General features: G+C 33.2%; 1 protein-coding gene across 1 annotated transcript; it reads right to left on the bottom strand.

Moving 5' to 3' along the window:
• Window positions 1-7260: 7260 nt before the first annotated feature.
• LOC142626928 (uncharacterized) lies at window positions 7261-14761 on the bottom strand. The gene is made up of 3 exons (XM_075800657.1): window positions 13029-14761; window positions 10906-12740; window positions 7261-7643 (listed from the first exon to the last, which is right to left on the bottom strand). Exons 1-3 carry the CDS (start codon window positions 14759-14761, stop codon window positions 7261-7263), a joined length of 3951 nt encoding a protein of 1316 aa, XP_075656772.1.
• Window positions 14762-17154: the final 2393 nt, after the last annotated feature.

Raw genomic sequence — 17154 nt, 5'->3', positions numbered from 1 at the left:
ATGAACTTGCAATTACCTTTCAGCAATTCTGTCGTTCTTTAATAGCTCTGTGACTTTTTTGCGGTGGTGGGGGTGATGGACTGCGTATTTCAATTGGTATATAGTTGGGTGTGGATGAGCTTAGCTTTTCAAATGGGTTGGAGGAAAAATTCGGTCCTTATAATTAATTAGTCATTATTACTTGACACTCCAATCCATATATATCGTCATTTTTCTAACTACCCATGCACTAGAGGGAAGAAAAATGTCACGTTCGAGGTCATTGAAGTGAGTAGAAACAAGATTTGACATAAACGTCTCAGCCAACTATGGCTGACTTTTCCATGTTGAATGTGGAAAGAAATTGAAAGCAAAATTTATGGAAGATGTTAAGAGGATTTACACGAGTCTCTCTTCATCAGCTACATTTTGGAAATATTTTCATTCAAACACCTAAAGAATTATGGGCTTAATAAAGTTTGGGAGCTAACAAAAAATTACAATAGTTTCACAACATTTCAAATTATCCCACCACCTGTTCACCACAATCTGCAATTTAATTTTTTTTTAATGACCCATATATGAGGTGGTACACTGATTTAAAATAATTGTAAATTTTATTGTGTCCTGCACAAGCATGTTCTTATGTATGCGTGCTTGATATTTTATTGATGAGAGGTGCTACGTCCACAACATTTTTACAATATTTTTACAACAAATCTTAGGTGGTTAGTTGTTATTGGTTCAAATTTGAACCTAACACTAAGATTACTTTTTTGCCCCAACAATAACAACCAGTAACATCCTGCCACTTAGGATTTGTTGTAAAAATGTTGTAAAAATGTTGTGGACATATCATTTCTCTTTATTGAAATAGCACGTCAAAATTATTACAAGATCCTTTATTTTCAATACTGATAATTACTAATTAGTCCAAATAAGATGGGTTAATACTTAGTAGTTTTTGGTCTTTTAAAGACATCAAGGGTTAAAATCTCACCGTTGTAACGATCAAATTATAATTAATTAATTAAAAAAAAGAACAAGTAAGATGAGTTAGATCTTCTAGAATTTGCAAATCATTTTCTACGAGAGTAATGTTTTTCTAACTAAGTAATAATCATATTTTTCTTTAAATAATAAAAATAATAATAGCGTCTGGAACTGTCTTCAATAATGTACAATGCCTGTACATTTGGTGATGATGAGGCTACTGCCCAATACTCATCAATGGAAACATTAATTCTGAAAGGCCCAAGTTTACGTTTTAATTTAATTTCTGTTTTCAGAATTAAGACTACTCCAATTTTTTTATTAAATCCCTCTATCATTGTGCTTGGATCCACAAAATGAACTTAATTTTAATTTACTCCCATATCAAATAAGCATAAAATGCACTGTATATAACTATACTTGATAAATCTAGTTTGGGCATCAGCAGAGCTTTCAGCACTGGTTGCACGTCAGTTTCCAAAAAAGCCTCTAGGATCCCAGTTTCCAGAGCAAAGGAAATAGCTCGAATAGCACAAAAATGCAGTTGCTTCAGCCATACCTAATAAGAAAGCTCCTCTAGATCGAGCACATAGCAGCTGATGACATTTCCTTTGTCATCGAGTATATACACACCCAGCCTTACGCATTCCAAAAATCCTGCATTATAACTGCAGCATCCCAATTAATTTTATATCCCCCACAAGGAAAAGATTTACATCTCACTTCTACAATAGGATGCTATTGTTGTACTTCCAACCTTGCCATAGAAGCGTGTTGTCTAAAATTTTGCATCAAGCAACTGGCTACCCATGAATGGGAGTGTTTCATTGATGCCAAAAGCACCCGGCCGTAACAACAAAGGCCTCTAGACTTGCACTGCACCCACCAGTTTCTGCAGAATTAATAATATGAATAAAAAAAAGTGGGTAAGTCAGCTTGATATGTAGCCTATTTTTGGAAGCTGATTGTCCTAGCAATTACAAACAACATTAGCAGTGATAATGGGTCTTTTAAAAATGTAGGATTTCAAGAGCGATTAAAGCATTACTCGTGATGAGTGTATCTGGAAGTAAAGAAGAGTTCAACCTGTTGGATCATAATTCATAAGACTTTGGTGGGCTTGATCCGTATATGATTCAGCAGTCACACCCAGCCCATTAGTTTGCCCATGGTCTACAAATGAGGGATATTAGATTTGGTCCCCAAATGCTTCAAACAGGCCCCTCGTTTTTACATAAGTCGTCGATTTTTTTTTTTTTTTGTTTTTCACTGATATACAAAATCTTTCTCCATGACTAAGAAAAAAAATCTTTCTGATAGTTTTCTTTTGTTTTTTAAAGCTATATTTTTCATTTTACGGACACGATATTTTTTTCAAAATAACAATTTGAAAGCAATGCTAATGGAAACATAACATCTTCCACTTTCAAGTTTCAACCAAGGTTTAAAAAACAAATTATCTAGTTGAGGAACGATTACATAGTGCAAACTCTATTGTTGTTCCATCAATAGAACCCCTCAAGTTATGAAAGAACCATAAGTTGAAAAAGTTAAATGACTGATATATGTCAGAATGCTTGGTGTCAAAAATGGGTTCTACCCCATAAAACTTCTCAAAGACATGAAATGGTTTAGGTGGATTAGGATTTTTTTTTAAAGTAAAATTTTACTACCACTATTTTTCTAGCTCTAGTACCAAATGTTTTTAGATGTTTATTCATTTTTGGAATTGCTGATATATAGGAACATTTTTTTTTTACAATGTCCAAATTCTTTTATTATGAAAATTAACTATGACGCTGAACTAGGGAGTGCAAAGAGATATAATACTCTTGGTGCCTAATATGCACTAAAATGACAATTCTTGTGCATATCCTTGTGTACATTAAAACATTATAAAATTGTTATTTGTATAAACCACAATGACGGTCAATAGTAAAATCATGTGGAATTTGTGGATGTTTCTTGGGAACCTTTTTCAATTTTTGATTAAGCCTTTACAACATTAATACTTCTACGGCTATAAATTGAAAAAACTTCAAAGTTATTATTATTTGAAAGAAAAACTATAATTCAAAGGTATAGCTATCCCAATTACCAAATTAAAAAAAAAAAAAAAAAAAACTATTAATAAAAGGTAAAATTGTATTATAAATTCTTTGCAAAAATTTATACAAAAACTTTAGTTGTTGTAAGTCATTAATGTTGTAAAATATGAATTATAGATATCAATTAATTGTAAAAACTGAAGATCTATTATTAATTTGTTATAGGAAGCGACCTTTAGATAGCATTACCATACAAGATTGATGGCAAAGTATGGTTTATAGAAAAACATCCAAATTAAATAATACTGTAGGAATGAAAAAAAAAAAAACCAAAAGGAAAAATAAATACAAACACACAAAAAAGAATACCAGGATTTACGTGGTTCAGCCTTTGGCCTACGTCCACGGGCTGCAACAAGAAAAAATTTCACTAATAAATATAGAGAATACAAAATGGTGTGGAAGCATTCTCACAAAAGCCAATCCCATTACACCCAAAATTATTCTCTCATACAAGTAGAAGCTCTCTCTCTCAATACAAAGCATAGGGCTGATTGCAAAGTTCAAGACTGCACCTAAAACAAGAACTTTTTGCTTCTCTAAAATTGCTGCACAGCCTCCTTCACACAGCCCTCTTCATAGAGATCTTTCACACTCGCATTTTGCCATGCCACTCCAGTCCTTTACAATTTTTGCTACACAGCCTACACCCAAACTGTTAGACTAGCCACACAAACCAAATAAGAGAGCATCAGATATATATTTAATCAAGAGGAAACCGAAGTGAACAACGACGGATGGGCTGCTGTACACACAAAGATATGCATTTAATGTAGGCTTGAAACTAAAGCCACGCATGAATGGTCAAGCCAAAATTTGACAAAACTACAATTCAATCTGTTTGGGGGCCAAGTTTTGCTTGGCTTCAAAGTCAGTCCAATCAGTTGAAGACAATCTCGGACCTGGTGGGTATTGTGCAGTCCGTTTCAGCTCGGCTTGACATGTTTGCAATGGTGGCTTGGTCCGTCTGGTGTCGCAGGAACAAAATAAGGTGCAACGAACAGACCGTGCCAGTTAATAAAGTTTTTGATGCTGCTGTGGCGATGCTGACCGAGTTTCAACAGAAACTCCGTGGCTAGATGGAAGCCTCCAGCAACAGGGGAGCTGAAAGCAAACTTTGATGGGGCAGTGTTTGCTGACACGGGTGAAGCTGGTATTGGGGTGGTAATCCGGAATGAATTTGGGGAAGTTATGGCAGCCCTATCTGAAAAAATTGCCCTTCCGTCATTGGTGGAAATTTTAGAGTTGTTAGCAGCAAGAAGAGCAGCCGTGTTTGCAGTGGAGCTTGGCTTACAGCAAATCAGTTTTGAAGGAGATGCTGAAGGGGTGATAAAAGCTTTGTCATAGAAGGATGTAACACATTCACCAGTTGGCCATTTAGTAAAAGACTTCAGATCTATAGCAAGTTCGCTAGGAACTGTCTCACTCTCCCATACTAGGAGGCAAGGGAACAATGTTTCTCATGCCTTAGCGCGAAGAATTCGTTTTTCTTTTCCTTTGTTGGTTTGGATGGAGAATGTCCCACCAAACATTTTACATTATGTTCTTGCTGATTTCCTAGTTAATAATAAGCCCTCGCGGTCTTGATTCTCATAAAAAAAAAACAAAAAAAACTTGTATTCAATCAAACTTGAAAAGAAAAAAAATCCCGTCACCTTCGTCAAAGCCCCTATTGGTTATCTCAAATTGCAAACTCCAAATATTCAAAATATGAATATAACACAAAATCTAACAAATCTTCGCCATACAATCGTTTAGACAAGTTAATTAAATAATTTTTCCTTAATTCAAAAACAAAAATTACAAATTTTGACAAACTCTACAACCATTCTCCACAATGGAGAAATTTTTAGATCACCAATTTTAATCAAATTCTTGTCCACCTTGTAGAGACTTCTCTCAAGCCACAAATGCTTCAAATGACAAATCAAAACTAAGCCCAACCAGAAGACCCAAGTTCAAGTTATTTCCAAATATGCCAATACGCTCCAAATGCATTCAAAGATGATTTTCAAACCATATTAGAGGCCAAACAAATGAACAAAATGAACATAATCCCAAAGTAACTCCAAATATGCCAATACAAGCAAAATGCATCCAATTACGCTCAAACACGATAGTTTTAGCTTCTTAATATCCTTTTGTACTTATTAATTTTGGAATTATGGTTTATTTAGTATCCACCTCTTTTCCCAGGACTTCATCCTTTTAATCTAATCCTAGCTTCAACATTGTCTATAAAATAGCTATGACCGCAGGGACGGAGGCATTCATTGACCAAGGGGGGCAGTGGCCCCCCCTAATTTAAAAAAAAAAAAAAAATTATATATATATGCATTAATTTTAGCAATTTTGTTCTATAAAATTACATTTTACCCTATTAACAATATTATTGAATCTTTTTAGAGTAACGTTAAAGATACAAACTTATTTACAATATTTTTATAAACTGTTGAGGTACAAATTCTTATTGGTTCGCATCTGGGTTTATTACTTGCATAACTTTTTTACTTATCAATAATCACTCATTATATCATCAATATACTTCTAGCACTTTTCTCATTTTAAAGGCCATTAAAATTTTATAGATCTAAAATCTAAAACAACATATACTAGCCCAAAAACATTTGTACAACAACAAAAATCACCAATAGCAAAGCTAAAAAAAATTAAGTCTAATTAACCAATTTTACTCAAATAAATAATTGCCCTTTAAAAAGTTTTAAATAGAATAATTTTGTCTTTACCTAGCAAATGCACACATTAAAAAATTTTTAAAAAAAAACCTCCACAACTAAGAAGCTGCCAAACTAGAGGTCAAAGTCGCCCCCCTTAACTTAAAATCCTGGCTCCGTCCCTGTATGACCGCCTCCACAAAAACCAATAAAAAAAACCAATTGAAGAAAAACTCCACAAGGTCAAAAACACTAATACAACAACCAAATCTAGAATAAATTTCTAGCTCCAATCTCATGGCAGGAGTTGACAGAAGTAAAAGATTTACATTTAAAGATGGGATTTAATTTTTTTTCTTCTTAAAATCCTTTTGTAGCTCAAAAAAAAAAAAGTTACTAGTTGTTGGGCAGTTACGTGAGAGTTCTACACTACTAAAATTCTGTCATCCTAATTCTAAGACTATTTGGACAAAAGAAAAATTTTGATAATTTCATACCACCCATTCATAAATAAAGCCAGGACATTTAAGTTTGTCTTGATAGCTTGTCCAAGTCTAGCCATGTGCTTCATACAAATTGCACGCTCCTTGTGTTTTTGTATTCCAATCTTCTCAGGCTTGGTTCACCTGCACCCCAAACATCTATTGTAAAACTTGTTACAGTTCTTGATCTAAAAATATATATAGAAAAAACTACCTGGGCTGTAAAAGGATCTCAATCAATCAAAGTAGGTAATTCATGCGCAATGCTTCCCATGCCTCCACTAGTGAACCTCTTCCCTCCACTGCTGCCTATTTAAATTAAGGCTCCCCATTGTAGTTTAGTTTTGCCTGTTTCCTTGGCCTTATCTTTTGAGTTTCTTTCATTTCATTCCCATTGGAAGAAACTTTCAATGCATAATTGTCTAGCTGTTCGGAATCCCATTTTACATAGCCATAGGCCTAAACGAATTACTTTTGGCATGTTTTGGATAGCAACAACGAGGGGGGAAGTCCTGTTTTTATTCCTGTCTTGTCGATGAGTTGTATGGTCACAAACAATGAAAGCAAGTGTGAAGATACCTACGACATTGGCAGAGTGAGACACTTGAGAAGAACTAATTCTCTAGAACTTGATACAACATCTCAAATGGCAATCTCGTATAAACATAATCAATAAGAACTGCAATAAAATAGAAGGAACCCAAAGAACATACCATGATAAGTTCGAAGCCAGCGTTCTGATTGACCTTGACCAAATATGTTTCCCACACCTTGAGAGCTTTAGGACCACAAAAAGAGAGAGAGCTCGGCTTCCATTTGGGTTGAAGACGTTTGGTCAACAGGCATGGAGGCTCCGACAATAAGATGGAGGCTTGGATGGGTCGAAGATGAACAATGAAGCTACGGAAGATGAATAGTCATGTAAATTGTGGTTTTTGAAGTATTGGCCTTATAAGTATTTAAAACTTTACATGAGGATGGAATGTATATAAGAAAAATACCATACATGAGATATGTAAACACTTATGAAGCTTCATTCAAATTCCCGTGATCAATGAGCTCTCTTAATGTGATCATGCGCAAAGGCTTTGTGAAAGGAGATTTCCAATTTAATAGCTTCTGATAAACTTGTTGCATGGTGGGACGAGATTGTGGACTGGTGTGTAAGCATGTTAATGCTATCTTTGCCACTAAAACCACCTTCTCTGCAACTCTATTTGTAGGATGTGCAAGACGTTGATCCAATACATCCTCTAGTAGCACATCATGGGACGATAATGAGAATGATGATGATAGAAATGATGAGATCAAATCACCCGGATGCCTTCCAATAATTGCTTCCAACGCGACTACTCCAAAACTATAAACGTCACACTTTTCACTTACTTCCATTGTATATGCAAGCTCTGAAAGTAAAATATCAGAGTTATGTTCTACTTTCACCAAGTAATTCAACTTACCACACAATCTTTTGGTTGTGGTACATGTACTACTTCTTAAGTTTATACAAATTCGTAATATATGCTAACATATATATTGATATAGGAACAACTCTACAAGTTAAGCTGAAAGTACTAAACTCTTGAAATATTAGAATTTTGGAATTAGGAGGGGGAGGCAACTTCTAAGGGAATTACTAGCTGATGCTAAATTTTTTGAAGGCCACATAAGAAAGAGCAGGGGAAGAACTGCACGTTCAGATTTAAGATAAGGTCACATGGTGGTTTGAACCAGATTTAGAGAGTTGTGTGAGGCCGAGAAAGAAATAAGAGAGCTTTGTGTTCAAAGACCACCGTCGATGGTGGCAGCGGCAAGCAACATTGAAGGGGCTTACAGAGTTTCAGTCATGCATGCTGAGCCAATAGAGAGAGACAACACAGAGAGAGTAAAAGTGAATTATAAAATGTTGATTTTTTTTAATTACCATGTGGCGTTTGTGTGGAAGTCTAGGTGGCATAAAAAATAATATTTTAATTTGGCCGTTAGTCATGTCAGTATTTTCCATCCATCACTTAATGGTAAGAACTATTTTGACACAATACCAAAAGGTTAAGGACCAAATTGATATATAACCTAAAGGTTAGAAACCAAATATGTAGTTTACTCAAAAAGATTTGAATATATTTCAACAGGTTCAGTGTTCTATTCCAAAATCCAATTATTGATAAGTATATATTTTGCAGGTGACAGGTCCCAACCGAGCTCTAGCTTAAGTGACACTTCCTCCTCCCCAAATAATGAAATGGAGGATGAGATCATGAGTTAAGACCCAGAAGTAATTAACCTAGGGGTAATACTTTTTTATTTTTTAGAGTGAGCAAGGGTGGGTCTCTATGTCATCTTAAAACTTTGCATTGAACCTAGGCTGTATAAGAAATAATTATACAGTTTGAAAGAATTGTACAATTAGAAAACAAAGCTTCACGAAGCAAAATGTGATTCTTTAACCATGAATTATTTGGGGTATTTGTGCACAATTAACTTCATCTAAAAGGATTCCAAAAAAAAAAAGCAGGTACAAGACTTAGTCAAATAGATTAAAACCTTAACTAAATTTAAACATAACTTTTTTTTTATATTGTAATTGTGATTATTGAAAGCTCAATTAGTGTGAAACACTAATGCTTGTTTAGACCCCCAATTTTAAATTACGGCTTAATTGCTTTACTATAACTTAGGTAAGTGCAAAATAAAAGTAAATGAAGCACAATAAACCAGAACTACTCTAGTGCATAAACATGAACAATAAACAATAAATGTATAGCACAAAGAGTAAGGGAAGAGAAATGCAAACACAAGATAACACCAAGACGTGTTATCGAAGAGGAAATCAAAGAACTTAGCCAAAAACAAAGCTTCACGAAGTAAAATGTGATTCTTTAATAATGAATTATTTGGGGGTATTTATGCACATTTAACTTCATCTAAAAGGATTCAAAAAAAAAAAAAAAAAGACTTAGTCAAATAGATTAAAATCTTAACGAAATTTAAACATTAATTTTTTTTTAATTGTAATTGTGATTATGATGACAAATAAAAAAGAATGAAGTGACTGTATAAAATATCATAGATTGCAACTACCAAATTCCTTAATGCCAATCAAGATGCTACAAAAAATATATTTTTCATCAATAAATAAGTAGAATACTCTAATTATTAATTGAACCTCTGAAACATAATTATTAATCGAACCAATTAGCTCAAATTGTAACAACTATACATCACACTATGTAGTGCGACGAATTTCAATAAGGCCTCTTTGAAGGCAAAGAATGCCAATTGAAATAACATTAATATGAACATGGTTATCAAAACATGAATTGTATCATGAATTGAATTTTGCTTTTTTTATATCGTGTATCGTAAGATACATGAACACCCAATATAATTATAAAAAAAATTATAGATATACATATATTAAAAAAATTATAAATATACATACATAAAAGGTATATTCATTATAAATTTGGAATATATTCAATTAATAACCAATTTAATGATTACTTTTTTTGAAAAATTTAATGATTACTTATGTAATGATATTTAACAAAGCTAACTAAATAAATCAAATTAACTTTATAACATACACAGAAGTGATAATACATGATATATGAGCCAAAATAATAATTTCTTTTCATCATCTTGCCTAATCAACTCCATCTAAGTCAATGTTATTATCATGTACATCATTTTGCAAAATTATTTTTTCATTGACATTTTCTTCATTATTATCAACATTTACTATATTTTTTTCATTCTAATAAATTTTTCTTTATATTTTTTCTTGGCATTCTAACTTTTTAGACTTATAACAATAATAATAATAAATAAAAAATAATTATATTTTTATTTGATACATTATTCATAGCATAAAAAAGAAATTTACCAATATGAAAGTGAATTGTCATGTGTATAGTCCAAATTTTGTAGGAGAAAGAGAAGAGGGGGAAAAAAACTCATGGACATGTTATTTTATTAGACTCAATTAAATTTCCCAATAATTTTTTGTTTAAAAAAATGTCTAAGAACTTGTATTCCCAATAATTGTAAGTCTAACAATATTTACGCATCATACGTAAAATTCACTAATATTATACGATTTATACAATACACACCTAGGTATCAGATGATTCATGAGCACTTCTTACGATACAGAATTTTTTGTACATGATACAATACACATCGTATGATAAATATCATGTATCGTACAATACTGACAATTATGAATATGACTAGAGACAATAATTTACATAACTTGTGATTTAAAATACTATGACGATTCATGAATACTTACAATACAATTTTTTTTTTGTACACAATACGATACACATCGTACGACACATATTGCGTATTGTACGATACTGATAGCTATGAATATGACTACAGACACAATATTTTACATAATTAGTTATTTAAAATACTATAATTGGTTCTAAAAAAAGCGGTGTTAGAAAGTCTATGTAAAAGCTAAAAGCCTTGTAGTTGAACTGACATCTTCTGATGTTTCCAACTAAAACACCTAGCGTTCAAATTCCCTTAACCCTGATTATCAATTATCTAATGCAAGAAAAAAAGGATTTATGTATAAGTGATGTTACTTCAATCATAACTTATCATATTAGCAATTGTGAAAATTTTAATATTGCCAACATTACTTAAATAACATACCTGGAGCAGTGTATCCAAAGGTACCAGCAAACGAAGTCCAATAAGATGTGTCAGAACTCATAATCCTAGCTGTGCCAAAGTCAGAGACATTAGATTCATATTCTGAATCTAGTAGAACATTCTTGCTTGATATATCACGATGAATTATTGGACTGGAGTAGTTATGATGCATATAAGACAGAGCACTTGCCACACCTTTAACAACATTTACCCTCTTAACCCAATCAAATTCCAGTGCTAATTCATCATTGTTTAGTATTTTTTCCAAGCTCCCACCTTCCAAAAACTGATAAACTAAAAGCAAGTGTCGTGGATGTGAGCAAAAACCATGAAGCTTTACAATGTTGCGGTGTCGTATTTCAGTTAGACTACGTATCTCACAGGTGAAAGCTTTTAGATTGACCACACTATCTTCTGAGAGTGGGTGAAGTTTCTTTACAGCAACAACTTGACCTGTAGACAATTTAGCTTTATAAACAATTCCATGGCCACCTACACCAATAACATGTTTGTCATCGAAATCCTCCGTTGCTTCAATAATTTTTTCATAAACCATTTTCCCATCATAGCTCCATACTGCAAACATATTTTGGTGTTCTTCTTTTGGCTTAATTTCTGTCTTCATCTTTCTTGAGTGAAAACAAATCGTAATTCCAACAATGATAAATATTAGAAAGACAACGCCCAAAAACACTAAAATTAGTTTCATAACTCTATTCCTCTTTTTGACATGTGGATTGTGGCTAATAGTAGAGGGGCAGGCCTTTAAACCTATGGCGTTGCCACACAAGCCCTTGTTATTTCTAAATGCTTCTACTGTTGCCTCACAAAATGCTTTAATATTTGGAATAGGACCCTCTAGCTGATTGTAGGACAAATCAATGAATCGTAAGCTTAACATTTGATCAAAACTTGATGGAATAGAGCCCGAGAGTGCATTGTGAGAAAGATTTAAAAATTCTAATGTTTTCAAATCTCCAAGTTGTTGTGGTATCTCTCCGATTAAAAATTTTTGGCTAAGATCAAGATATTGGAGAAAGTGCATGTTTCCAATTTGAAGTGGGATATATTTGCTTAAGTGATTATTGCTCAAATCCAACATCCACAATTTTTTACAGTTCCCAAGTTTGGGAATTAAGCCACTTAGACTATTTCTAGAAAGATTGAGCCTCTCCAAATTCGATAGCATTCCAAAATTGTAAGGAATGTATCCAAAAATTTTGTTATTACCTAGATTAAGCTCTATCAAAAATGTAAGCTTACCTAATTCCTTTGGAATCTCCCCATATAGCTTATTTGAGGAGAGGTCAAGTAAATGTAATTGACTTGCATCTCCAAGCTTAGGAGATATTCTACCTGAAATATCATTATTAGAGATTTTCAAGCTTGTCAAGTTTTGACATTGACCCCAATTAGTTGAAAGTTCACCGTAAAATTTATTATAACTCAACTCCATGTATACTAAGTGTGGGTATACTCCAAAATTGTCTCCTATATTTCCAGTAAGTTGATTTCCTTGAAGTCGAACTCTAAAAAGGGTAGTGCAATTTCTCAATGATTTTGGTATTGAACCAATAAAATGGTTATCGCCTGCAGTGAAGTTCTCAAGCAATCCACCAAGGCACACATTTTCAGGCAAATGACCGGTGAATTGGTTGTGTGCTAATTGAAAATCTTTTAAGTGAGTGAGATTGTTCATTTCAAAAGGAATGGAACCAGAAAGTTGGTTTGTATGAAGATAAAGACTGGTTAGGGTGCTTAAGTTTCCAAGAGAAGCAGGAATGGTACCTGTGAGATTGTTTATTGATAGCTTAAGGTCAGTAAGAGAACTTAACCTTCCTAATTCATGAGGGATGAAACCAGAAAGTTGGTTCTTACTAAGATATAGAGTGATTAAGTTGCTTAAGTTTCCAAGAGAAGCAGGGATGGTACTTGTGAGACTGTTTATTAATAACCTGAGATCAGTCAGAGAACTTAGCATTCCTAATTCTCGAGGGATGGAACCAGAAAGTTGGTTTGTATGAAGATATAGAGTGGTTAGGTTGCTTAAGTTTCCAAGAGAAGCAGGAATAGTACCTGTGAGAGTATTTACTGATAGCTCAAGGTCAGCAAGAGAACTTAACATTCCTAATTCTTGAGGGATAGAACCAGAAAGTTGGTTCATATGAAGATGTAGAGTGGTTAGGTTGCTTAAGTTTCCAAGAGAAGCAGGAATGGTACCTGTGAAACTGTTTTTATATAGATCAAGGTCAGTAAGAGAACATAACATTCCTAATTCTTGAGGGATGGAACCAGAAAGTTGGTTCATATGAAGATATAGAGTGGTTAGGTTGCTTAAGTTTCCAAGAGAAGCAGGAATGGTACCTGTGAGATTGTTTATTGATAGCTTAAGGTCAGTAAGAAAACTTAACCTTCCTAATTCATGAGGGATGAAACCAGAAAGTTGGTTCTTACTAAGATATAGAGTGGATAAGGTGCTTAAGTTTCCAAGAGAAGTAGGGATGGTACCTGTGAAACTGTTTATTGATAACCTGACGTCAGTCAGAGAACTTAGCATTCCTAATTCTTGAGGGATGGAACCAGAAAGTTGGTTTGTATGAAGATATAGAGTGGTTAGGTTACTTAAGTTTCCAAGAAAAGTAGGAATGGTACCTGTGAGACTGTTTACTGATAGCTCAAGGTTAGTAAGAGAACTTAACATTCCTAATTCTTGAGGGATGGAACCAAAAAGTTGGTTCGTATGAAGATATAAGGTGGTTAGGTTGCTTAAGTTTCCAAAAGAAGTAGGGATGGTACCTGTGAGATTGTTTATTGATAACCTGAGGTCAGTCAGAGAACTTAGCATTCCTAATTCTTGAGGGATGGAACCAGAAAGTTGGTTCGTATGAAGATATAGAGTGGTTAGGTTGCTTAAGTTTCCAAGAAAAGTAGGAATGGTACCTGTGAGACTGTTTACTGATAGCTCAAGGTTAGTAAGAGAGCTTAACATTCCTAATTCTTGAGGGATGGAACCAAAAAGTTGGTTCGTATGAAGATATAGGGTGGTTAGGTTGCTTAAGTTTCCAAGAGAAGTAGGGATGGTACCTGTGAGACTATTTACTGATAGCTCAAGGTATGTAAGAGAACTTAACATTCCTAATTCTTGAGGGATGGAACCAGAAAGTTGGTTCTTATAAATATATAGAGTGGTTAGGCTGCTTAAGTTACCAAGAGAAGTAGGGATGGTACCTGTGAGATTATTTGACGATAAATCAAGTTCACTCAAAGAAGTTAACCCTTCCAATTCTTGAGGGATAAGGCCACTCATACGATTTGCAGCAAGGTAAAACATGTGAAGACTTGTCAATTGGCCTATTTCAGAAGGAATTCTCCCAGTGAATTGATTATAAGAAAGGTTTAGAATCGAGAGTTTAGAGAGGTGAACAATATTTGAGGGGATGGTTCCAAATAGTGAGTTGTGAGAAAGGTCAACACTGAGTAGATTGGGGAAAGATTGAAAGCTTAGACTGTGAAGTGTACCTTTCAAATTGTGACTTGAAAGGTTTAGATGGGTGACGCTTCCAGACTTATCATCGCAATTTATTCCGACCCAATTGCAAGGATTGCTTCCAGCCCAAGAAGACAAGAAAGACTGGCTTTTACTGTGAAGGTTGGTTTTCCATTTTAGAAGAGCCCTTGCTTCCTTTCTTTCTTCTGCTACCTTAACCTTATTGATAGTGTGAACGAAAGGAGAAGTTATAGAGGTAACAGAAGCAATGGATGAACAAACGAAATCAAGGATGATGACAAGAAGGAGGAAGAAGACTAGAGATGAAATGAATTGGTTGAAGTGCAGTTTGTTTGAAAGGGATGTCATTATGTGGTGGATGAAGGATGGACTTTTACACTATGGTTGGAGTAGTGGATGAATGATTTCAAATGGATTGAGAGGTATTTATAGAAGGGATTGGAATATTTGGTTGGCTAAATTTTTGGTTAAATATATTTAGAGGAATTTTCTTACGTGTTCGGTTATTATCTAGGTGTGCTTTACTGCTTTATCATAAGTCAACTAAAATGATCATGTGACAATTAAATACGTTATGTGATCTAAAAATATTCATAGATATATATATATATATATATATATATATATATATATATATATATATATATATATATTAACTAAATTGCACTCAAAAACCTCATTTACCAAATGAAGCTGGCGAAACCCAAATTATTGCTTACTAACCATACAGACCGTACTAATAAATTGAAGTGAGTAGAAACAATATTATTTATTTATTTATTGCCAGGTGAAGGGGACCTTAAATAAAATTTCTACACTTTAATTAACATAGATACATAGGAGTATATTCTAATAATATATAGAGTGGATCCTTCTTTCATTTAGGGGCGTTAGGTTGTCTCTCCTTCTGTCACTAACTACCATTCTGCTTGACTTGCAGTCTGATTCACGTTTTAGAGAATGCAATTTCATTGGAAGATTGGTCGTTGAGTGTTAAAAAGTATCGAATAATATACAATAAAAAAAAGTAGGTATACTCTTTTTTCCCCTCATTTTCTCCTTTTTCTTTTTCTTTTTATTTTTTGACCGGCCCCTCTTCTTTTCACACAACTTTTCTTCTTTTATGTGCAAAATGTATTTATAATAGTATAGCGGTGATAACAGGACAAGGGGTAAGTAGGTAAGAATAGGTTGTTTGCAAGAGTGGTTCTAAGACTAAAAACTATTCTACATTTTTTTCCCACAATTCTAATGTGGCAAATTATAAGAGTTTTCATATCACTTGTATATAGACTTACCAATTTTTTTTTCTATTACTTACATTCTACCACGTTACAGTTTTGGCAAAAAAAATTGTGAAATGGTTTATATTTTTTCGCTAAAGAATAGTGTTTTGGGCCATCTAATCAATGTCAACTTTTCTTCTTTTCACACACTCGCAAGTGGCAAACAATTAATTAGGCTTTCAATTGGTTTGGCTACTTAAACCATGATTACTAACTTAATGTGGCATTGTTTGGGTCCAAACCCTATCTGATTTTTTATATCTATCAATTTGTTAGCTTGTTTGGTTACATCAACTTGCCAAAGATTTAGGAGAAACTAAGGGTTCATCGTTACCATGTGGCATTATTTTATTAAAATTGATAACATTTAATTTACTTAAAATAAGGTTAATTAACAGGATCCCCAATTTGCCTAAAATTGAGCGTTATTCGACTCAATTATTATACTCAACAGTTTAACAGTCTTCTACTCGGCTTATAGTGGTTGTGTGTGTTTGTGTGTGTGTGTATATATATATATATATATATATATATATATATATATATATATATTTTTTTTTTTTTTGTGTTTGTATATAATTATGTATGTATTTATTTATTTATATGTTTTATAAACATATAATTTAAAATCTTGATATTTTATAAGCTTAAGTACAATTATTGAATTAGTACCTGCAAGCTTAGTTTTACGTAAATGCATATCCAATGCACTTGCATCTATGGACATAGCAACATCACCACTAAGCCCAACAATTGTGTGATTGAAAACATTTATAAGTGGAGGGGATGCCGATCGAGTTGCTCACCATAAACTTTGAAGTCATTAGTTTTTTTACTCCTATGACTTACACCTTCAAAATATTTCATAAGCAAGTTTAGCTCTTGCATCAACTTTGAGCTTCTTTTTAGTTTTTATTGAATATGAAACCACAAAAGACAAAAATATGAAAATATTAAATTCAAAAATTAAAGTTGACAAAGAAGAATTTGGAAAAAAAAAAAAAAATTGGTAATACAAGTAGGAGGTAGTTTTATTTTTAAAATGTTGCTTAATGCACAAACGAGGATAAGCATGAAAATATTAAAGCTTATTTTGTTTGTGATTTCATTAAGAATGTCTATTGAACAACCATAATCATTAATTAATCAACTGTATCAAAGAGTTTTCACAACACCTTGTTACTGACAAAATCAACATATACTCAATCATAGAATATATTTTAAAGACATCCTATATATGTGTATGTATATAGGCTAGGTTAGATTAGCTTGCCCATCATAGCTGTAAACTAGGGCTCTTAAGTCTTAATCCATTCCTTAATTATTCATGAAAATCCATCTATTCTTTAATTATTCATGAAAATCCTTATTAGGGTTTATATCCTTTATATTCATAATTGAGGGCTTATTCTCCATGAGGTTCTATATAAAAAAATTTGGAGAAATTTCTAAGGG

The sequence above is a fragment of the Castanea sativa genome, chromosome 3 (assembly GCF_040712315.1).
Source record: "Castanea sativa cultivar Marrone di Chiusa Pesio chromosome 3, ASM4071231v1".
In the NCBI taxonomy this organism is placed as follows: Eukaryota; Viridiplantae; Streptophyta; class Magnoliopsida; order Fagales; family Fagaceae; genus Castanea; species Castanea sativa.
This window is presented reverse-complemented; position numbering and strand designations above follow the sequence as displayed.